Genomic DNA, 23745 nt, shown 5'->3' on the forward strand with positions numbered 1-23745 from the left:
GGGCGTCGGTCTCGGGACTGACGGAGGCGATGGGCGTTGATGGCGTCTAGGGCCTCGCTGCGGGCGAGGAGGTGACGGGCGTCGGGCGGCGTCTAGGGCCGTCAGGAGGCCGAGGCGGAAACGGCGTCCAGGGTCACGGCGTGGAGGCGGGAATCTTCCCGCGCGTGGAGTTTTGGCGGTTTTCACAAAACCGGCCACCTCACCGGGTTTCGCGGACCCTCCAAAACCACGAACCGGATTTTCATCGACATGGCGGCATCGCGGAGAAGGCTTCGAGTCGAAGAAAGAACCTCGGCCGTCGGATGAGACCAATGTATCTTTTCCGGTTTTGCCCCAACGGGCTTTCTAGTGTCTAGTTAAGTCTAGGGGTATTTTAGTCTTTAGTCTAGAGAGTTAGTGGGGTTAAAAGAGAGAGGAGGGCAGCCAACTCCCTCTCCCCACCAGTTCCCATCGCCCCTTCTGTTTTTCTTTTGTTCTTCTTGTTCCCCTCCTTCCACTCCTTCTCTAGGGTGAGAATTCCACCATGAATCTTTGAGATCTTGAACTGTGTTTCGATGGGAAAGGAGGCCCTACCCTCCTAGTGTCCTCTGGGATTTCGTTTTGCTTCAAATCCATGTCTTCTACATCTTGTTTTTCTTTGGATTTTGGTTGGTCCTTTTCGCGTAGGATTTGGTTTTTGGTGCTGTGCTGGTCGACCAGCCAGCAGCGCCGGCGCTAGCGTAGGCAGGTCGGGCCTGTGGCGCCTGGCAGCAGCACAGGGGAAGGCCAGTAGGGTGCAGCAGCTGCGGGGCGAGGGTGGCTCATGCACGCACGGCGCGTGCACGGCCCCATGGGGCGACGACGCTAGCGGCAAGCGGCGCTGAAGGCCGGTCAGCAGCAGGTGGTGCGTGCTGCGCGCGCTGCAGGGGCGCGCAGGCCAACACAACGAGCGGCACGCAGGCTGCCGTGGCCAGGGGCGTGCGCACTTGCCGGTGCAGGGCACCTAGTGGAGGCAACGACAAAATTCAGCAGCTTTGTGGTTTCGTGTTTGTGTGATTCTTGTGCAGGGAAACGAATCGAGTGCGTGTGTGGGAAATCCCGGTTCTGATCGTGTTCGTTCTTCATCAGCACAACTCTGCCCGTAAGGTGTTCGATGAATTGCTTCACCAGTCTTTTCTTTTTCTGTTGATTTTGCTAGAATTTTTCTTAGGTCCCTTTTGAGTAGCAAATCATGTTTTAGGGCTGCCTTCTAGTATTAGTCGCTTAGATCCTTCTCTAGATTTATTTTCCTGCTCTAGGTTTAATTAATTTTCTGCTTAATTAAAACCTGAAAAAGCAAAACAAAAATTAGTTTAGTTGTTCCAGTGTTAGCTAGATTTCATTCTAGTATTTCTAGTTTTTGTTTTATCTATGCTCTAACCCCTTTGTTCGTGTTTCTGAGATATTTTGGCTTTCCTAACGCTTTGCTCTGATCTTTGTTTGCGTGGTTGAACTTGTGAGATTTTGTTCGAACTTTTCTCGATCGAGCTTTTGATTGTGTGTCAAGAGTATTCCTAGTGACGATAGTCGTTCTGAGCTATGCGGTACTGATACTCTTCGTCCGACGTGCGTTGGGTGTAATCGGGACTTTTCTCTTCGGTTTTACAAATCGAATTTAAAGCTCCCATTCACCCCCCTCCGGTCGCCTATTTGGTCCTTCACTAAATGTTATGGTAGCACGGCGGGTGACTTCGCTTGGACTTGGAGCGTGTTACGTGTAGTACAAATACAAGCGACAACGGGTGATGGCCGTTTCGAAGACGAACAAACAGGAGATGGAGATCAGCGCAGCCCAAAAGCACGCGACATAGCGACGCAACAGAAAGCGCGTATCCGCCGAATGGGCCGCGTCCGCGGCCACGCCACCTACATGTGGGAGGGGATGAGGGTGAGTGAAAGGATCGGGTGCTCTAGCCTAAGAGGGGGAGGGGGTGAATTAGGCACTCTAGAAACTTAGACCTATGGCTCCAACTAGTTTGCACAAAACTTAAACTAAAACAAGCTATCTAGATGTGCAACTATGGTTGTTCTAGTGTGAAACCTCTATCCCAAAAGAGTTTAGCAACATATAGCCATTCCTATCAAGAAACTACTCTATGAAAGTAAAGGCATACAAATTGCTAGTATGAAATGCGGAAGCTTAATGAGCGGAATAGGAGATAGCAAACTCTTGACGCGGGTGTTTATCCCGTGGTTCGGTTAGCCATAAAGGCACACCTACATCCACGTTGTTGTAGCACTCACTAAGAGTATTGCTACTCGGCCACCAAGTCTCTTCCGTGAACACAATCACAGTCACCTTGGCCCCGGGTTCCACTAAGGAGCTTCTCCACAAAGGATGGGGGTCTCCACGTCCCCCGCACAAAGTGTCTTCGCCGCTCCACACCAAGTCGGAGGGTCGATGACGTTGCCGGCGAGCTTCACAGCTCCAAGGGGCCGGTGCACCAAGCTCTTCTTTTGGTTCACTAGAGAACCACAGCACAAGGGCTCAAGGCCTTGCAATCTCACTCACTAAGAGCTAATCCTTTACACAACACTCTCAAAGTGTGCTAAGGGCTAAGGATATGAACACTAAGCTCTTGGATGGCTTGGAGTGGTTCTTGGGTGTGTATGTGACTTCCTTGAACTCCAGCAAACTTCAAATGGCCGGGGGATGCCATATATATAGGCCTCCAAGTCGTGGTGCCGTTGCTCCAACGGTCAGTAGAAATCTGCGTACCATCGGATGAATCGATGCCTCTGGCTGGGGTAGCGTCGGTTCATCCGGTCACTCTAAGACCCGAAGTAGCCGTTGAACTCCTGACAGCTGACACAGTGACCACCGGTTGAACCGATGCTTAGCTGTCGGTTAAACCGGTCACTCACAGTACTCAACTAGCCGTTGGCCCTCTTCTCTTCTGCTGACTTTATTACACCGATGGTATGCACCGATGCTTCACCGGATCAACCGGTGCTGAAGACTTGGCTCTTGCGCGACTTGCATCGTCTCTGGAACACAGTACGTCCAATGCACCGATGCCTCTCTTGACACCATCGGTTCATCCGGTGCTTCACTTGTTGCTTCACTTGATGTCCAGAGGCGCACAGTCTTGTGCCACCCAGTAGGGCGTCGGATCTTTCGACAACCGTCGGATGCACCGATGCTAGGGGCATCGGTTCTTCCGGTGCTACTGGTTTCGGTAGAACTCGTCCAATTCAGTGTTTCTTTGAGTTCTTTCTTCGTGTTTTGCTTGGCATGGCCTTTTTACTTCCTCCATGGGATCTATAAATGTTCTCTTAATAAAACCATTAGTCCCATTGATTGCGTTGTCATTTGATCACCAAAATCACTCGAAAAAGCATAAATGGTGCCATGTTCATTACAATCTCCCCCTTTTTGGTGATTGATGATAACACAATCAAAGCAAGCATAAAATTTGCAAGAATTGACAAATTTAACCATTTGATACCAATTGAGACTACTTACACTTGCTCGGATGCTTACCATCATTGTGCCATGTTTGTTACAATCTCCCCCATCATCAAATGATGGATTGGCCTCCCCCTAAAACCATGATTTCCCCCTTTGTTCCTCCCTCTATCTTGCTACTTTTCCTTCATGACTTGATTCACTTAGGTATTTCTCCCCCTTTGGGATATGCTTCTTCTCCTTGAGAAAATACCTTTCTTTGATCCACATTTCTCCCCCTTTGGAATCAAATCACCTAAAAGGTCTTGCAAAACAATATAGCTCAAGAGAAGATTAGTAGCCTAGGGAGTTAGTTCCATGACTCATGATCCAATTGTATGATATCAATGAAGATACCAATTGAAAATTTTCACTATGGTGGATCACAAAATCACGAAACTAGCATGACATGAGCTAAGCTCTCCATAAGTATATGCACAAAAAGATAATGTGAAAATCAAGTGCACAACTAGATGTTATAACTAGAGAGTTTAGATCATATCATGCACGGAGTTAGCTCTAAAAAAATATAAGGAATTGACAATGATATCAATTGAATGAATTTAGAACCTTACATACCTCCGGGGGTACATCGGTTTACCTTGCATTGTACCAATTGAAAGTGACTTGCAACCAATGGAAGGTCTTTAAACAAAGAGCACTTGGTATACCAAGGTTAAGCAAATGTATGCGCACATAGCCTATGAACTTAGTTATGAGCATTTAAGTTCAATAGAGCATGGCTTAATATGCATGAAAGCACAATTTATATAATCACTCTTATAGAGTTGTTTGTTCACATTGATCGTGAGAAATATTCTCTTAGAGTGTTAACACAATCGTGAGACTACAAAAGATAAACTTGGAAACATGTTAGTCTCAAAATCACAAACCATAGGATGAACTCCCCCTAAATGTGTGCATTTAGTGTTTGAATCACCAAGCAAATGTATGCACATTGATTTTGACATAAATGAGAAGTTTACCCTATAGCTTGTGCTCATGGTACACATATGAAATACAAACCTCATGAAGTCCATGTACCATGAAGGGTAGTCTTGTGTAGCTTTCTACACACTTATCAAACCATGTAGGTTGCTCATGGGTTAGAGTCATGACACAAGCAACCCACCATATATAACACTAGGTGATGCAATGCAAACAATCTAGCAAGAGCAATGGAGCTATATGATGCTTGAATTGAAATCTAGCTACCATTACCTTATGGGGGACTTAGGCAACGAATGTCCAAGTTGTGAGCTTAGCTTGTTTGGCTTGAACCTTCACTTCAACTTGTAAGCTAAACCTCCAAATCCCCCATAGCCATTCTTGGGCTTCAAGTCTCCTTTGGAACCCATACCATTTGAGGCCCCTTCATATTGGTTATGACATTCTTGAGCACCCAAATGGAGTGAACCCAACTCCTTTCTTGCTTCCCAACCTTCTGAGCAACCACCTTGACATTTGTTTTCTTCTTGATCACATAGGAGATGCTATTGCTTTTGTTCCTCCGGTTAGGCATGGTGTAGATGAGAGAACTCTTGATTGTAAGTTTCTTCTTGTTCTTCTCATCCGAAAGCTTCTTCCTTGGTTGAGGGCACTTGTTGGACTTGTGGCCTTCTTTGTGGCACTTTGAGCAAGTCACGGTGGACCCCTTCTCAACCTTCTTCACCATGTCTTCATGGTTATCTTGAGAAGGTTGGACATTGCTCTCTATATCTTTGCCCTTCAATCTATACAAGTCCTTCATGAGCCTTTCCACTTCTTACTTGAGCTTATCATTCTCCTTGGCAATAAGATCATCACATGATTCTACAACAACATTCTCATTGCATTTCTCATTGCAAGGGTTAGAGTAAGATTCATCGATTAAATCAATGCAAGAAGTTGAAGCATCTACCATAGAAATAGGAATTGCACAAGGGATAGTTTGCTTCTTTTCCAAAGAGTCATTAGTATCATTAATGCTCTCAAATTTTAATTTGATCTCTTCATGCTCTTTGCTAAGAAATTTGAATTTGCACATTAAATTTTCAAAATTTGTAGCAAGAGAAACATTTAGATCTTTGAGAGCACTAAGGTTTTTGATTTCTTTTGATTGCTTCTTAATGACTATTTGGTGCTCATTAACAAGGTCAAGAAGTTCATCAATTGAAGGAGAGTCAGAGTCATCATCACTTACATCGCTATCCATACCTTTTGCCATGAAGCAAGTGTTGGATGATGATCCCATGCGGGTGGTGAATTTCTTGTTTGATTCATCACTTGAATTTGCACTTGATTCTTCATCACCGCTTACCCATTCCCCAAATACGGCATATGATTCATGCTTGGGCTTCTTCTCCTTCTTTTGCTTGTTCTTCTTGAACTTTTTCTCAACCTTCATAAGTTGATGGTGAGGCCCATCTTTGAGGAAGACCACATACCCCATGGAGTTGATTTCCTTCAAGCATTTGTTCATCCTCTTTACTTGCTTGTAAATGTAGGGGTTTATTAGCTCTTGATCATCACTTGAGGAGCTTTGGCACACCTCATCTTCTTCCTCTTCACTTGAGCTACATTTGATGGCCATCTTCTTCAACTTTTTGACTTGCTTGCATGCAAGTGCACTATGTGTTGGTGAAGAAGGTGGCGCTCTTGGCTTGGTATCATGACGTAGCTCATGGGCGATCACCTTGTTGAGGACTTGATTTGGTGTCATTGTGTTGATATCTTTCTCATATAGAATTGTAGTCACCAAATCATAGTCCGGCCTTCGGAGTGAGTGAAGGATCTTGCGAATGAGTTCCAAATCTTTAATTTTCTTCACATCTAAAGAGTTACTCTCATTCACAAGAATATTCAACCGTGAGTACATAGTTTCGGCATTTTCATGATCAAGTTGCTTGAAGCTATTGAGTTCAACAATGAGAACATGATATCTTTCATTTGCAACATCTTTTGTGCCTTCATGATTCTCACTAATAGTTTTCCATAAAACTTTAGCATTTTCGCAAGCAAACACACGGTTGAACACATTTTCACCAAGAGAGTTTAAAATAGCACACTTGGCTATGGCATCATATTGCTTCTCTTGTTGACTATTGCTTTTAGTTCCTTCACTCGTTACTCTCCAAACATTTAGGCCCTTTGCTTGGAGGTGTGATTGCATCAAAATCTTCCATCGTTGGAAGCCTGTGCCATCGAAACGTGGAGGTCCTAGAGAATCCATCCCTTCCCCTAAAAGAGGTAACTCACTAGGCGGTGAAGCCTAACCGATCAAGTGAGCCGGTAAACACAAATTTGCCAATGGAATTGGCTTTCTTTGTGAGAGAAGTGAGTCCCGGCTCTGATACCACTTGAAAGGATCGGGTGCTCTAGCCTAAGAGGATGAGGGGGTGAATTAGGCACTCTAAAAACTTAGACCTATGGTTCCAACTAGTTTGCACAAAACTTAAACTAAAATAAGCTATCTAGATGTGCAACTATGGTTGTTCTAGTGTGAAACCCCTATCCCAAAAGAGTTTAGCAACATATAGCCTTTTCTATTAAGAAACTACTCTATGAAAGTAAAGGCATACAAATTGCTAGTATGAAATGCGGAAGCTTAATGAGCGGGATAGGAGATAGCAAACTCTTAACGCGGGTATTTATCCCGTGGTTCGGTTAGCCATAAAGGCACACCTACATCCACATTGTTGTAGCACTCACTAAGAGTATTGCTACTCGGCCACCAAGTCTCTTCCGTGAACACAATCACACTCACCTTGGCCCCGGGTTCCACTAAGGAGCTTCTCCACAAAGGATGGGGGTCTCCACAAAGGATGGGGGTCCTTTACACAACACTCTCAAAGTGTGCTAAGGGCTAAGGATATGAACACTATGCTCTTGGATGGTTTGGAATGGTTCTTGGGTGTGTATGTGACTTCCTTGAACTCCAGCAAACTTCAAATGGCCGGGGGATGCCATATACATAGGCCTCCAAGTCGTGGTGCCGTTGCTCCAACGGTCAGCAGAAATCTGCGTACCATCGGATGAACCGATGCCTCTAGCTGGGGTAGCGTCGGTTCATCCGGTCACTCTAAGACCCGAAGTAGCCGTTGAACTCCTGACAGCTGACACAGTGACCACCGATTGAACCGATGCTTAGCTGTCGGTTAAACCGGTCACTCACAGTACTCAACTAGTCGTTGGCCCTCTTCTCTTCTGCTGACTTTATTACACCGATGGTATGCACCGATGCTTCACCGGATCAACCGGTGCTGAAGACTTGACTCTTGCGCGACTTGCATCGTCTCTAGAACACAGTACGTCCAATGCACTGATGCCTCTCTTGACACCATCGGTTCATTCGGTGCTTCACTTGTTGCTTCACTTGATGTCCAGAGGCGCACAGTCTTGTGCCACCCAATAGGGCGTTGGATCTTTCGACAACCGTCGGATGCACTGATGCTAGGGGCATCGGTTCTTCCGGTGCTACTGGTTTCGGTAGAACTCGTCTAATTCAGCGTTTTTCTTTCTTCGTGTTTTGCTTGGCATGGCCTTTTTATTTCCTCCATGGGATCTATAAATGTTCTCTTAATAAAACCATTAGTCCTATTAATTGCGTTGTCATTTGATCATCAAAATCACTCGAAATAGTATAAATGATGTCATGTTCGTTACAGTGAGGCTTCCTTCGAGCAACTGCCTTGCACAAGCACAAAACGCACGCGAGACCGCGTGTCTGCCTGCCGTCCAACTCCCACCGTCCCAGTCCCAGCCGCCTCACTTCAGCCTGAATCAACGTCGGGTCGAGACCAAGAAGATGCTGAGGCTTTCTGATCCTGCCAGAAAGATATCCGCGCGCAGACACAGGATTCAGGAATCATGCAATTTGGCGCCTGGCCTCCACGGGCGGGTTGCAGTTGCAGTCTCTCATGGCACGATTCGCGTGCCAAAAGGGAAAGACGAAGAGTCGGAGATGCATATTTGGCGAGTCTCGCCTTGGGTGTGATGCCGCGCGCACTTCTGCTAATAACCCAGCGTGTAACTCGAGCCTCACAACGTCACTGCATCCAAAAACAAGTGCTTGATGATGGAACGATGTTCAGCAGGCAAGCCGTTCAGTAGTCATTCAGCTTTCAGGGCCCAAGTTTGGTGGATGCAAATGTGTTTTGCTAGGCAGCAACAGCTAGCGTACAGTTGATGAGACCACGAACATTTTCTAGACCTGTTCAAATGGTAAATCGTCGCGATGGGCGTGCATTTGTGTGGTAAACGCACAGAGTTTAGCCTTTTCATCTGGAATCACCGAAACAAAAACAGTTTCACTTATGTAAACTATGCTCATCACCAAGAGTTTTTCTAAAATCTACTCTCTAAATCATCATTTGGAGAGTGATTTGAGTAAAAATCGTTTTCCATATCTTTATATTTTTCAACAATTTTTCTATATCTTTTGTGTAGTCTAGAGAGTCATTCTTACTCTCCATCTTTGGCTATCATGAAATTTAGAATAGAGAATATCTGTATTTGCATATTCAATTGAAGAGGTTGTTAGAGGCTAAATTTTCACCAAAATCTCTATTCTTATAAATTAGTGAAGATATAAAGAGTCTCTTGGAGATGCTCAAAGTATCTCCAAGAGCTTTTCTATATCTTGTGTGCAGTTTATAGAAAGATATCCTCACTCTTCATCTTTGGCTAGCAAGTATAGCAAGAAATCTGGAATAGAGTATATTTATATTTCAATATCCAATTGAAGAAGTTGTTAGAGAATTGTTTTCCACCAAAATCTTTATTTCTGTAAGATATAAAGAATCTCTCCGAGATGCTCGCTGACTTTAATGTCTTGGTCTTAAAAAAACAGTTTTACTTTCCTCCTCAACAGAGGATTCTAGACAATGACTCTCCTTCGAATATGGAGTACTTCATCAGCATGGCGCCGAGACATCCTTGGCCAGGGAATTAAGGTGCACAGGAGAGAAACTATTCCGTGTTGTTGTTATTTACATACATGTAGAAAGGATTCTACACATTATATTGCAGGAAACTATCGGATACTCTTCGCAGTACAACAATCAGATCCAAAAAGAACTTGTACTATGCTAAATCACTTTCTCAGTTAATTAAATGCCATGTTAAACATGTAAGCTATATTGGTAGAAGCAACGCCTAATTATTCCGAATATTTGTAACAGACAATTATTACAATTCCGTGGCCTATCGATATTATTAAACATAAGTTATACAAAATGCCAATATGGTATATTGATCAGTGTTTGGACTATCAACATCTTAATCAGGAGCTGAACATTGTTCACTCCGTAAGGATGCTGAAGAAATGACTATTCAGATTGTTCACTTAAGACTTTTGGAGAACATTGTTATCTTCAAGAGGAAAAAGAGATGCCTCCACTTCTCGGCTATAAAAGTAGACATGGACTACAAATTGAAGTACAGACCTTCCTCTCATGTACCGTACGACGATATCAGATACTATGCTAAATCATTCAACCACAACCACGCCGAAGTGCATTGAAATGATGGAATCATAAGAGAACATATGTCAGAACTTTTAGGCAAAGGCTGTGTATGAAACAGTATCTAGTTCACCAGCATAAGAACTTTGTATCTAACAAGATAAGGATCCGGTTGATATACAATCGTTGCTTATTATTTTTACAGCATTTACTTATAAACCTCAAAAAGTTAACTTTCATGATATATATAAAATTTAATTTTCTTAATAAAGCAGGGATCAAAAAGTTACTTTTTCTAAAATTAATATACTACAAAGTTACATTTACGTAATTTTCATGGAGTACAAAGTTACTTTCTTTAACACTACCCTCAAATTATTTTTAAGGTAAATATAACAACTTTCCTTTTTCAAAATCTGATGTGATTGGACATTCCATTTAAGAATGTTTAAGGGCACTCCTTTCACCTCTCCATTTAGATTTACCATAAATCGAGGATTTGTAAATTCCAACTATCTAGCCCACCAAATTACCATGGTATACAAGTTTAATTGCATAAAATGAGAAAATATGCCTATTTAACTTAGCTTGAGAAGAGTTCGGCATCAACTATATTATATGTTCTTTATAAAAAATGCTTATGATTAACTACTTCTTTTCTGGTAACAATAAGCCTCTTTTATCTTTCTTAAAAGCCAACTACTAATTTTGGCTTAAGCATTTCACTGTATGTTCATAAACAAGGTCTACAATTGTTGTAGTGATAAAGTAACAACAAAACTAAATTCAAGGATAAAGCCTAACAATAAGTGTTGTGAGATTCATTACCATTAGTCATCCCACATTTTCTCGGCAAAAAAATAACAGAGTTTACATCCAAGGAGAACAGCAAGAAGCAACCAATTAATTACGTTGGACTGCCATAGTAAACCGAAAAAAGTATATAACGTTCAGTGCCGTAGGAGTAAAGTGTAATAAGGGTGGTTGGTGCACTATGTGAGAGCATGGGGAGGGGGCGAAGAGATAGCTCGATGTGTCGTCGACGGGAGTGCTGCCATGCCGCGAAATGGAGATGGGCCCCGGGTAGAAGCTCATGTAGGATGTGCATAAGTATTTTATTTATAAAATATTAATTATTTAGTTATCTATTATTTTACTTATACAATATGTATATGTAATATTTATTTTAACCCATATACGCATATTGTATGTTTGGCGGCATCTGACCACAGTTTCATCTCGCGAAGCAATGTTGCAGAGATCGATGAGAATCATCAGCACTAAAAGGTGATTTTAATAATATCATTAATTATTTTATTGTTACTGTTCATTTATAAAAGTATATATATTTGTTTCCGATGTTTAGAATTGTATACATACATATCCTATGTTGCGTGATGGAATCAAATTTGCGGTTGCCACTCGAGATGAGAAGTTTTTCGATGTACCACGCTTGAATTCTAAAGGAGGGCATGTCTACAGTGAAGTACTAGTACTAGTATATGAGAGGTGGCTCGAGCCTTCCTGATATATCATCTGCAACCTCATATGAGTCCGTCAATTAGACTGTTTAGATTAAATTAGGTCAGTATGATATACTAATAAATAAATTAAATCTTTAGTACTATTGATGAAATAAATTATTTCAAATAATTATTCTTTAAACATGTGTCTGTGACATGTGCATCTCTACTAGTCTTTGAAAAAGGTGATTGTGACAACCATGGTACACGCTTTATAAGTACTTCACACTTCATACTTGAACCTGGCTTCTCCAAGTTGACATTGAGCAAGGTAACAACAAACACTTGTGTTCCAAAAAATGTCGGTTGTGGAATCCTTGGTTTTGTCCCATGTGATACGTGATGTGTTGGATTCATTTACACCAGCTGCTTCCCTCAGGATCACCTACAACAATAGGCTACTTCTAGCAGGTGATGAGCTCAAACCATCTGCTGTTGTGAATTAGCCAAGAGTTGATGTTGGGGGCACTGACCTCAGGGTTTTCTAACCACTGGTAAGCAAAAATGATATTACACTATGTAGCACCATGCATTGCACTACTTTCTCTGTTTTTATTTACATTTCGTACTAGGTTTGTTCTAAGTCAACCTTGACTAACTTTAACCAAGTCTATAGAAAAATATAGCAACAATTGTACTATCCAACATATGCACTATCACCATATATTGCATAGTGGATTCAATGAGACAAATTTATATTGTAAATGTTATTATTTATTTCTACAAATTTGGTCAACATTTGCCAAATTTGACTTAGGACAAACCTAATATGACATGCAAATGAAATAGAGGGAGTATTTATTAAATCCTTTATATACTGATGACAATGTAACTACAACATTTGAAGTTTAAACTAAATCCTTTGTTTACAACATTTTTGTTTTTCATCTGCAAAAAAGGTACTGGTGGATCCAGATGCCCCAAGCCCAAGCAATCAATTACTTACACTGGTAAGTCCAACAACAAATTTATTTGCAATGTCTTTAGCTTTCACGCTAAGCTAAATAGCTTGACTATTGCCTTGGCATGGAAACTATTCTAAGTTCTCTTTTGTTGCCTACTTTTTAGATTTTTTCCTTTTTACGGTTGTTCTCATTTTAATATAGTATGTGTTGCTTGTAAGATGGTGATTGATATACCTAGAACAACTGGAGCCAGCTTTGGTATAATATCATGAAACCCCATTTTCCATCTAGATTCTTCATTTTCTAGCAGCAGGATTTTGTATATTGCAAAGGATCCTCAGATGTGTAAATGGGCTCACAACTAGCATTTAAAACTGACATATATCACTTGCCACAGTTAATGAATCATTGCCCAAACAAATAATACCCGAGCCCTTTTGCAGGTCAATAGCTCATGTTCTACGGAAGGCCAGAGCCAAAATCTGGTATACTGAAAGGATCTTTGGATGTTGCTAAAGGGTGAATAGGCATTCTTAAATTTCTGCACAAATCAACACTTAAAAACAAATGTCAGTACACTGAGCGGTCAGACCGGTCTAAGACTTAACCGCAGAAAACAACAGGCAACAGGTCAGATCGGTCTTGTGCAGAACCTGCACACAATCAGAGTTTCTCCCCTCTCTCAACTCTAGCACAAATGCAACTTGGTGTAAAGTCTCTGCAGATGATATCAAATATATTTCAAGTCTCTGTACACAAAGAAACAACAAACCAAGTAGGTCGACGCGGAAGCACAAAGTAAAGCTAGAGAAATGAGTAGTGAGGCAAACCACAATGGAGACACAAGGATTTGTTTCCCGAAGTTCAAATTCACCAAAGTGAATCCTACGTCTCCGTTGAGGAACTCGTTGGACGTGAGTCTCTTTCAACACGATCCCTTTGAGTTGGGTCTTTTCCAACCACTCCTCCTTTCCACTATTTTGATCATTTCCACCAAGGGGGCAAGATCACGCCCGCACAGACTTGCCGCTGCACACCACACCGTTGGGAGCTAGCCGGCGACGCCTAGCCGTCTAGGAGGCTCACCTCCAAGAGTAACAAATGCAAATTGAGATCTTTGACAGAACCAAGAGTGCTCAAACTATGGTTGCTCTCAGCTGCTCAAAATCCAGCTCTCACAATGGTCACTTTGCTCACACACACTCAATCTCTCAACCCAATCAATGGATATGCAATCTAGTTAGCACAACTCACAAAGAGTGTTGGGGAGAGCTAGCTGGTCAAGAAATTGTCTCAAGAAGCTCAAGAATAGCCAAGGAACTAGCCGCCCACGCAAGAGAGGGCCAAGGGGTATAAATACCCAACTTCCAAAAACTAGCCGTCGTAACAGAGCAGACTGGTCAGACCGATCTGGCTAAAACTAGCCGTTATGCCCTAGGACCGGTCAGACCGGTCCCCCAGACCGGTCTGGGCCAGGGAACCCCAAAACCAAGTTAATGTGCTTCTCCTGGTCCACCAAGCCAAGACTTGATCATCCAAGTAGCACTAAGTTAGTTCTCAGAGGTTTTCACTTAGGATCCTCACTTGGGTGACCTATGAGCACTTTTGACCGTGCCAAATAATCAATGTTGCATCACTCCTGATAGTACAGCATACATATACTCAAGATTAAATATAAAACATAATCTAACCACTTGAGCTTTGAATCACTTCTGTCTTGCCATACATTGACTTTGTCAACTTTGGGATTTCAACATTGTATCCTCTTTTCTTGAGCAAATCCATACTTGAGCTAGTGACTTAGGAATTCCATCTCTTAGAAAAATATGTCCTTGAATCCAAGTCACTCCATAATATATTTAATGTATTGCATTGCTTCTCCCAACAAGGTTTAGATATGATACTTCGAAAACCCCACGGATACTAGCAACTTCACCCTAGCAATTCGCACATGGTAAGCTGTGGCTTCACCAAAGCTTGCTTAGTCCCTCGCACTAGTCATCTCGGTTGGTTTCTTCACCACTTACCCTTGCCACATTGAATTAATCTTTGCACATCAACAATGAATTCCATTGAACTTTCTCTTTGATTGCTTGAACTTGATCTCATAAGTAATATTCCATATCTCAAGCTTCTACCAAGCACCAATGTCTTGAATACAAAATAAGCTCATACACATGTCTTGCTTTGCAATCATTCTTTCAATCAAACACTTCTCATTGTATGCCAAGCCATATATGGAAACCACTTGTTGTCATTGCATGAACATTTGTTTCTTGTTTCTCTTCACAATATGCTTGATATTCAACAATATTTGCCTTTTGTTTGATTCTTTATTTCATGAGCCAATACTAACATTTGATTTGTAAATAAATCTCTGCTCATGACAACTTCAATAAAATCGATAGTCCTTTAATCATGTTGTCAATCAACTCACCAAAACCCATTAGGGCCTAGATGCACTTACATATACACCGCATGTTATTTGTGTTGTTCCAATAACTCGGAACGTGTACAATTTTTGCACCAGACATGTGACATAACTTCAACTGTGACAACTTCGTACGCCAATACCATCTAGATATTGTGGCTGCCACATATTTCAACTGTCAAAGGAAGCAGGATCTGGGGGAGAAGGTTCAGCCCGGAAAGTTCGTAAGGAACAAAATAGAGCCTGCAACTATTACATGATTGTCCTAAGGAATATAGTGAGTGGTCTAAAATAATGTGCATGGTATAGTGACAACGCACCCGTATATAGCTTTAACTACCCTCATATTTATCATGTATGGCAAGATCAAGAATATTTATTGCTCCTTTGGATGATATGATTTTGAGATATAAAAATTAATTAAAGTAATGGTCTTGGTGTTTTGATCCCAGAGAATATCTTTACTGTAAGGAAGCTGACATGTAGAAGAGTTATGATTAGTGGTTTTGATAGAGTATTTAATTTTAGTCACCACTACATCAATTGGTCTTTACAGTACAATGGCTGGGCGGTAACACATTTTAGTCACCTGCCTATAATCCAAGGCCCGTGGAGGCCATTAGGGGCATGCCTTACTAGACTACGTCTTTATGTGAAATTTACTCTTTTTATCTTCACTTGCAGAAATGTGGGGGAGAAATAGTAACAGAGTCAAAGAAAAAAAGGGTGAATAGTACATCAAAATATACTTTGCAAGGGTGGAAAACATCATGGCTTGTGGGATCTATTTACAAGAAAAGCTTAACTTGGCCGATGAACACAATTCTAGTTGGACAAATTTTAATTAATGAACCTAGTATTACTATGTGAGGGTCTTTTCCATTATCAGGGATTCAAAGTTAGCCCACCTGTCCTAAAGCACAGGTTATCCCAAACTTAAAGGTCAAACTACCCTATCATCTCTACACTAGATGCCCTAAAGAGTTCTAGTATCTCTACAAAAGTTAGATGTTGTGACCATTTTCCAGATGGAACCATGGTGCTGATAGGAATACACTTGGCAGCTGGCACCCTTTGCATTGCAAAGTTCCTGGTTAGTTTTTTCCCCACAGAGGATGTAACATCTAAATCGAGATGCAGCAGCACTTCCTTGATTTTCCTTAAGTAATCGTGCTACTTTTGTAAATACTCGATATAATTGTGCATATGACCCTCACAAAAAATGTGTATATTATCAGGTAATTTCCACCTCTTTCAAAAACAATATTCTCAATATATAGAAATAGCAAAAAAACATGATTATTAGAGCGCCAATGCAACTAATTAAAATCCTGTAGAAATCGAAAACACGGAAAAGTTACAAAATACATCTTTGGGTGCATGAGTTTTTTTTTTTTTTGGAAATTCATCACCTCTACTTGATGATACTTTAATTTATTTCTGTCACCACTACTTGCTCATATACTTCTAAGAACAAGGAATTATTTCTCGGCTTTGCACCTATGTTTTAATATTATAATAAAAACATTCATTTGCAAGTACATCACTATTTGGTAACTTTTACACTAAATAGCAACTAATATGAACTCTTTTTTTGCGACTAACATTTCCTTGCAAATGAATTACTAATGTACTTGAGCAAGTATATGAGCAAGCGGTGGTAGTATATGAGCAAATGGTGTACCTCACATCAGTGTTTTGTACTTGCAAATAAATATTTTGATTATAATATTAAAACATAGGTGCAAAGCCGAGAACCAAGGATTTTAACTCTGGTGCAAATAGACGTTAATATTAGTAACTATTTAGTGTATGAGTCCAAGCTAAAAAAATATCGCAAAATTTACCTAGGTTCATATATATTTACTCTATAGTTAGTCCTATTTATAGATTGGCTGAAACTAATAAACTACCCAAGGGTAAAAAGAGAAAGCCACGGAATATTTATTTTCTTTCTCTTCCCATCTCTTTTTGAAAAAAAAAAACTTACCATGGGTGAGCTTTTCCATCAAATTCCAAAACAAGAAGTCAACCTATTGTTCAAAGCCATGCTTTCATTTCCATCAAGAGAGAACAAGCCACCTTTCAAACACACACAGCATGACAACATGGAAAGCGTGCTTTGAAGTATCTGGCTAGTATGACAACTTTGAAAAGCCATTAACAGTAGCAACTCGCCAAGCAGAAAACACACCTATAACCAACTGGAGGAAGAAATTGTAATAAGAAAAAAAAGAAATGGAGAAAAGAAAAGCCAGTCAAACCCAACCACCTCAGCACCGGAGTCGCCTTCCCCTCCGGTCCTCCCCAGAAACCGTGTCCTCTCTCGCTCTCTCTCTCTCTCTCCTCGATCAACAGCAACAGCGGCGGTCAGAAGCTTCCGTCGCGACAGCTCCCGACCTCGTGCCGGTCTCCCCCGTCTGGTACTCAAGGCGGCGGCGGCGGAGGAGGAGGAGGAGGAGCGGAGGGGGGCGGGCCCATCAGCTATGAGCCTCGCGGGCTCCGCCCTGGAGGCGGCGCTTCAGGCGGTGGGGCGCGGCCTCGACGCCGCCGGCGACCACCGCCTGCTCTACTGCAAGGGCGCCGGGAGGCTCGTGGCGCTCGACGAGGACCGCGCACGGGACATCCCCCTTATAAGCGGCGGCGTCCTCTCCAGGGTGCCCCCCGAGGTCTCGGTCGAGCAGTGGTCCAGCAACCCCGTGCGAATCCGGCCGCCCGTCCCCCACGGCGTGCCCCTCGCAACCGCGGACGAGCCCTTCGTTTGCAGCTTCCAGCAGGTGAGCGGAGATGCTTCGTTCCGATTGGGAACATCCGATCTGATCGTGCGCTGCGTTCTGTTCTGTTTGCCGCGCACTTGTGATCTGAATCCTAGTCGATGTCCTAACCTCGGAGGCCATTCACCTCGCGTTATCTGACTCTGATGCCTTTGTTGGCAGATGGCTGAGTATTTCAACAGGAAGTCAGGCTTGTCGGAGACTGTACCGCTGGGTTCCTTCAACTCACTGTTCAGCTTCACTGGTTCATGGAAGAATGATGCTGCGGCTACGAAGGCCCTTGCTATTGATGGCTATTCTCTGCCACTGTTTCGGGTGATAAATAAGAGTGAAGAACTGACCCTGCTTGAGGGCGTTAAGCGCGCGATTCCAAATGTTTGGGATCCATCAGCATTGGCTAGGTCAGTAGGTAATCTTCTTATTTGATACTATTATCAGGATCCATTTCTGATCACAGCATTATGTACAACTCTTCGCCTAGTACTTTACCCACCTTATCAGCTGAAGGTCGCTCTGGTCTCACTTCTCTGTAGCTTTATCGAGAATTACGGAACCCATATTATTACCTCTGTTATGGTTGGCGGTAAGGATGAGGTATACATTAAGCAGCACTCATCATCCCAATTGTCAGAGCTGGAATTCAAAAATTATGTGAGGGAAATTGGAAGGGAAAGATTCTCAGATGTGGAAAATAAGTCAAATGCAACTCCTATCAATTACAGTGAGAAGGTTAGCAAATTCCTTATAGCTCTCTCTATCTCAAGTTTACTAGATTTTTTTTCATCTGTGATGGTTGATGGTAGCAAAAGCTTGTTAAGACTACCTTAATTGATTGGTCTAGATTGTTATACAACTGGTTGTTTACAGAGGATAATTTGTGCACTATAGCTACTGTTTTATGAATACTTGAGGTATCTTGGAAAAAATTGCTAGCTATTGTGAACAAAACAGTCACAATCAGTGAAACAAGATTGTTTGTATGTGCGCATTCAATGGCAAAAACAGGAATTGTTGGGCACATGCTGGAGGAGTGTTATAAAGATAGAATGGTAGACTTATATGAACAGTAGTTACCTTTCTAAGAGCATGCCTAGTGTTGATTAGAACCAACAAGCTGACAAAAAGCAAACAGAAGTTTGATTTGGTAGCTCTAAATCTACAAATCGATTAGTGGAACCCAGTCACATTAAAAGATGGAGAAAACTGTGTTATGCCCAATTTCATAGGGTCTGCTTTCATGTTCTCTGTCCAAGCCACGCTTGTTCCATTTGTTTGTTGCCCTCTGTTCGTACTGAAAACATGGTACGATTTCCATATAGTTTGATTCTCCAGTGTACAAATCGAACCCCCCTTGCTTTGCTTTCAGACTACACTGGAGCTGCTCTAAGGAAATACACTAGCCTACGCAAGTAAGCACATCAATCACCACAATAATGTACTTCCAATCAGAGCCAGCCTCACCAACCAGTACCACATGAACTCCCAAGAACATCTCAACCTAAAAATTGTCACCAGTAACAACAGAGGTGCATTGATGAAATCACATCTAGCTTTATAAGTGATTTCTTAATGTGTGCATGTACAAATAATGAGAAGGATTGTAGAGTAGCCTGTAGATAGAACTCTCCTCACTGGCACATGAACTGCTCAGTATTCTAGCATTCATAACAATGTTGCTTTATCCTTTGCAGGATATGACTGTAATATTTAGAAGGAGGGGTGGTTGTGATCTTGTTCAAAGTTTCAGTGATTGGAAAGGAACTGTTGCCTCAGCACCAGATGTCATAGGCATGACCTTTCTCTCAATTGTCTCTCTTGTTGATGATATACCAGGAAAAAAGCACCTTGCTCGTGCAGTTGAGCTATACTTGACATGTAAGATATGCTTTCAAATACTTTTTTGTTCATACAGTTTTTTTTTTCTCGAACGCGCAGGAGAGCTGCGCATCAATATATTAAGAAGAAAAAGGAGGGGATAAGAACCCCAGAGTGTTACAGAAAAAAGGGCCTGTAACCCGCCCAAAGACTACGAGGCAACTGTTACAAATAAAAGTAACTGGACCAAACAAGACCAAAACAAAACCAAAGCCATCTTAGGTGGCAGGAGCTGCTAGGGCGAGGGGATGAGAAACTCCTCGAGCCCCAGCAATAGACCACTGTCTAGCCTCCTCTTTGATGATTGCAACAGCACTTGTCAGACTAGGAGAGCATCCATCAAACACACAGCGATTACGATGGTTCCATAAAGACCATGCTCCTAGTATGATAATGGAGTTGAGCCCTTTTTGATCGTTCATACAGTTATTATGCAACTCATTTGCCGCATCGAATACACTTTTTAAATACCCTGAGCTTGAAGTTAACATATCATGTGATATCACTTCAATATGCTGTTTTGATAAGTTCTGTTTTCCAGACAAACCTCCAATTGAAGAATTGCAGTACTTCTTAGATTTTCAAGTCCCACTAGTTTGGGCTCCAGCTCCACCAGGTATTGCTGGTCACCATAGGAAGGAACCTGTCTGCCCATCGCTTCAGTTCAGCTTGATGGGCCCAAAGCTCTTCATTAGCACAGAACAGGTAAAGTCTACACCTTGAATCTAAAACATGAGTATGGAGGTTCATTTTTCTAGTTCTACACTAGAAAGGCTAATTTAATTACTCTCACAAAATCCTATCTTGTATTGGCTGAATCTGTGAAGCACAGTTACCATCATAAACATTTTTCTACTGAGTTAAACAACAATATAATACTGAAGATCAGGGTTCTACTGCATGTAGAAGAACAAGTATGAGTAAATTGCAACAGGGGTACAGCAAAAGAGGATCATGCTCATGCTAAGTCTCAGTTTATCTGTTGTGATGTGCTTATTTTTTAAGTTGCGCATAAAAGCAGTAGTAGAAATGCCTTTAGTTTTTTTGGCAAATCAAAAATGCATTTATAACACTGTTTTTTACAAACTCTTATTCCCATTACACTATTTGTTTAATTTTGAACTCATTAATCTCCTTTTGCATCCTAACTAGTTTTGCAGAAAATGAGGTTATTATGATCCACCTAAACCTAATATAGGATAAGTCTGCACCACTTGTCCCTGGGTTTACCACTGTATGCTACTTTTACCAGTTATGCGCTACATAAATAAAATCTGTGAGCCATTTGAGCAGGGCTCAAGCTATATGACCTCGATGTGCATGTCGTGGAAGTTATCGTATCTATTGTTGGAATATTAGTGAGTTGCCCACCTCTCCCCATAAGCTTGAGCTTTTGGGTTGAATTGGTTGGTGCATGCAACTCAATATGGTATCGAAGCCAGAGGTCTCGAGTTCGAATCCTGGTTAGCGCAATTAAATAAAACAATTGTTGCTCGCTCATATTGCACGTCTGAGGTTTGAGGGAGCCTCCACGTGAGGAGTGTTGGAATATTAGTGAGTTGCCCACCTCTCCCCATAAGCTTAAGCTTTTGGGTTGAATTGGTTGGTGCATGCAACTCAATACCTATGGCGCATTTAAGTCACTAAAAATATATTTTGTATCTTGAATTTTGCTACAAAATAGTATAGTTTAACTTTAATTCCTCGGAAAAGTTCATTTAGTTCCTCTTGCGTTATCACCTCAATGTGGTCAATAAAATACAGATAGATTAGCGGAGCGCTACTTTGCTTAGGGGGCTTTAATGACACTTTGTAATATATGTTTGAGATGATCATTTTTTGCTTTTTTGCTAACTTTGAATGAGATACATGCAGATCTCTGTTGGGCGTCGACCGGTAGTTGGCCTCAAACTGCTCCTGGAAGGAGCAAAACAGAACCGTCTGGCTATTCATTTGCAGCACCTTGGCTCATTACCGAAAATATTCCTACCTCACTGGGACTCCCATATTACCATTGGACCTCCAAAATGGCAAGGCCCTGAAGAGCAGGACAGCCGATGGTTTGAGCCAATCAAATGGAGGAACTTCGCTCATGTCAGCACGGCACCCATTGAGTACACCGAAACAAATATTACAGATCTATCTGGTGTTTATATTGTTACAGGAGCACAGTTGGGAGTGTGGGATTTTGGTGCAAAGAGCGTTCTCCACCTTAAACTCTTGTTCTCCCGAGTTCCTGGGTGCACAATTAGAAGATCAGTGTGGGACCACAGCCCATCAAGTTCTTCGACTCAGAGAACAGATGAATCTTCATCATCCTCTAGTGATAATGCTAAACTTGTGAAGATCGTTGACATGGCAGAGACATTGAAAGGCCCACAAGATGCGCCTGGCCATTGGCTGGTCACAGGAGCTAAACTGGGTGTTGAGAAGGGCAGGATTGTTGTGCGCGCGAAATACTCCTTATTGAATTATTAACCAAACGCTGAAAGCATTCATTCACTCACTCTCCTATGGAGCACTGTGTTTAAAGATAGCATTTGTTCTTTGTTTTTCATGTATGGCTTTCCTTTCCCTTGTAACTTGATGTGGATTCATGTTTGTTGATGCCATGAATCAAGTAGCATGAAAATGTTTATGCCGAGTTCGTAAGTGTTTGATCTGACCTCAGACATCTCTTCAACAGCCATCCGATGGTGGCACAGGAATTGATGCGTCCCATTTACGTGAGTTTTGGTATTGGTGGTTTACTCTTTGATATTCATCAGAGGAACATAATTTGTTTGTGCACTGTGGTTACAATTCGTCAGCGGAACATAATTTGTTTGTGCACTGTGGTTACAAACTGCTAACAGCTAAGTGAATTGCATTTTTTTATTGCACAATTCCTGTTCTAGCACAGATCTTCTTGACGGTTGTGCATGTGGTTATTGCAGATTGGCACGATTTTTCAGTTGATATAAATTTTTCGTCATTCAAAGCAATCTTGGTTACTCTAATGGGCGGTTATGTGTGCAATCATACATTCAGACTGCCTCTGTGGGTTATGGAATACAGCGCCTCATTTGTAACATGCAACATGTATGCCTCCAGAAATTCATGTACACTTTGTGCTCTAGTGTTAGCAAACTTGAAGTTTGCTAACATGTTGTGTTTGTCATCGTTCTAGAAGTAACTACGTGGTGCTTTCTGTTACATGAATGTGTCAAGAAGAGAACAAGGCAATAAAAGATCAGAGGCGTGGTAACAAGAGTCGCTGTTCTTTCCAAGCGAGAAGCATCGAGTCACTGCTAAGTGTTAACCGAACAACGAGAATTGTTATTCTTGGTTTCTTGCTGCCTCTGCTTATAGCTTTGCTTCATTTATAAGGTCGGCTGAGTTAGGGACGAAAACAGAAGTATTTGTCTGACTAGATAAAGATATTCATCGTTATCTTTTGTTTCTTTCGAAAGACATCGTCGTGTTTTGTAATATGCAAAATCGTTGTTATGCTGGAATTCATTTGGCTTTTAGTGCCGCTGCCCGCAAACGCATCTCGTAGGTCATAGAAATGTTATGTTGTTGCATTTCCTATCTGTCTGGAAGTTGATATTTTGTGTTTGTCTGTTACACTGAATGTGTCCAGGAAGAGAACAAAGTCTGAAGATATCACATGAACGGTTACAGGGACTCGTTCTCGTTGAAAGGGAATGCAATCAGTCAATGTAACTGTAAATGAAAGGACAGGTGCTCTTCTTGCTGCTGCTGCTTGATGGAACTGGTCTTTGGGCATCTCATCTGATTGGTCATCAGGAGATGCTCCCAGATGAAACAAACGGGATGTTGACTTGTTTTCCCTTTGCCTGCCAATTTGGAAATCCTCTTGACCTTCTCAGCATTTGCAGAAACTAAAGTTGAATGGACTGAAAAGAAACTTTCTTTTAATAGCCACTTGGCACATCTGCAAGTAAAGGAACATTCTTATCTTTGAAGGGAGAAGACCAACAGTTAGAGACTGGATTTCAAAATTCATAGATGAGGCAAGACTCCAAGCTCACAGAATAAGGAACAGGTTTTTCTTAGCTGGGTAGATAGTGTTCATCTTTATTATAAAATTTCTCTTTTATAATATGTACATGGATCTAATTGCAAAATAGATAAAAGTAGTTGGAGGCCAATTCTTTTAAGTTTAGGAACAGAAATATGCTGAGTGCAGGCTGAGAGTTCTTTAACTGGATATCCTTCCTGCGCCCTTGTGTGTTCTGGACTCTTCTGGCTTGGTGTTTCCGCAGGGATATTCTTGGGGTCTCCGCTTAATTGTGGGTTAGTTCCACTCTGGCACTCTGCTG

The 23745-nt window shown here is 41.8% G+C and overlaps 1 protein-coding gene and 1 pseudogene across 2 annotated transcripts; both read left to right on the plus strand.

Moving 5' to 3' along the window:
* The first annotated feature begins 11731 nt into the window (after window positions 1-11731).
* LOC120672846 lies at window positions 11732-14996 on the plus strand (annotated as a pseudogene).
* A 2028-nt stretch (window positions 14997-17024) lies between these two features.
* On the plus strand, window positions 17025-22100 carry LOC120673469 (MACPF domain-containing protein CAD1-like). Of its 2 annotated transcripts, none has more exons than XM_039954312.1 (6): window positions 17025-17545; window positions 17705-17943; window positions 18076-18271; window positions 19234-19417; window positions 19959-20122; window positions 21293-22100. In XM_039954312.1, exons 1-6 carry the CDS (start codon window positions 17255-17257, stop codon window positions 21893-21895), a joined length of 1677 nt encoding a protein of 558 aa, XP_039810246.1. In that variant the 5' UTR covers window positions 17025-17254; the 3' UTR covers window positions 21896-22100. The 2 variants fall into 2 exon arrangements, 1 of the variants encoding a protein (XP_039810246.1); XR_005674663.1 differs by having other exon boundaries at window positions 17057-17545; window positions 17705-17951; window positions 21293-22087.
* The last annotated feature ends 1645 nt before the right edge of the window (window positions 22101-23745 follow it).

Source organism: Panicum virgatum, chromosome 5N (genome assembly GCF_016808335.1).
Source record: "Panicum virgatum strain AP13 chromosome 5N, P.virgatum_v5, whole genome shotgun sequence".
In the NCBI taxonomy this organism is placed as follows: Eukaryota; Viridiplantae; Streptophyta; class Magnoliopsida; order Poales; family Poaceae; genus Panicum; species Panicum virgatum.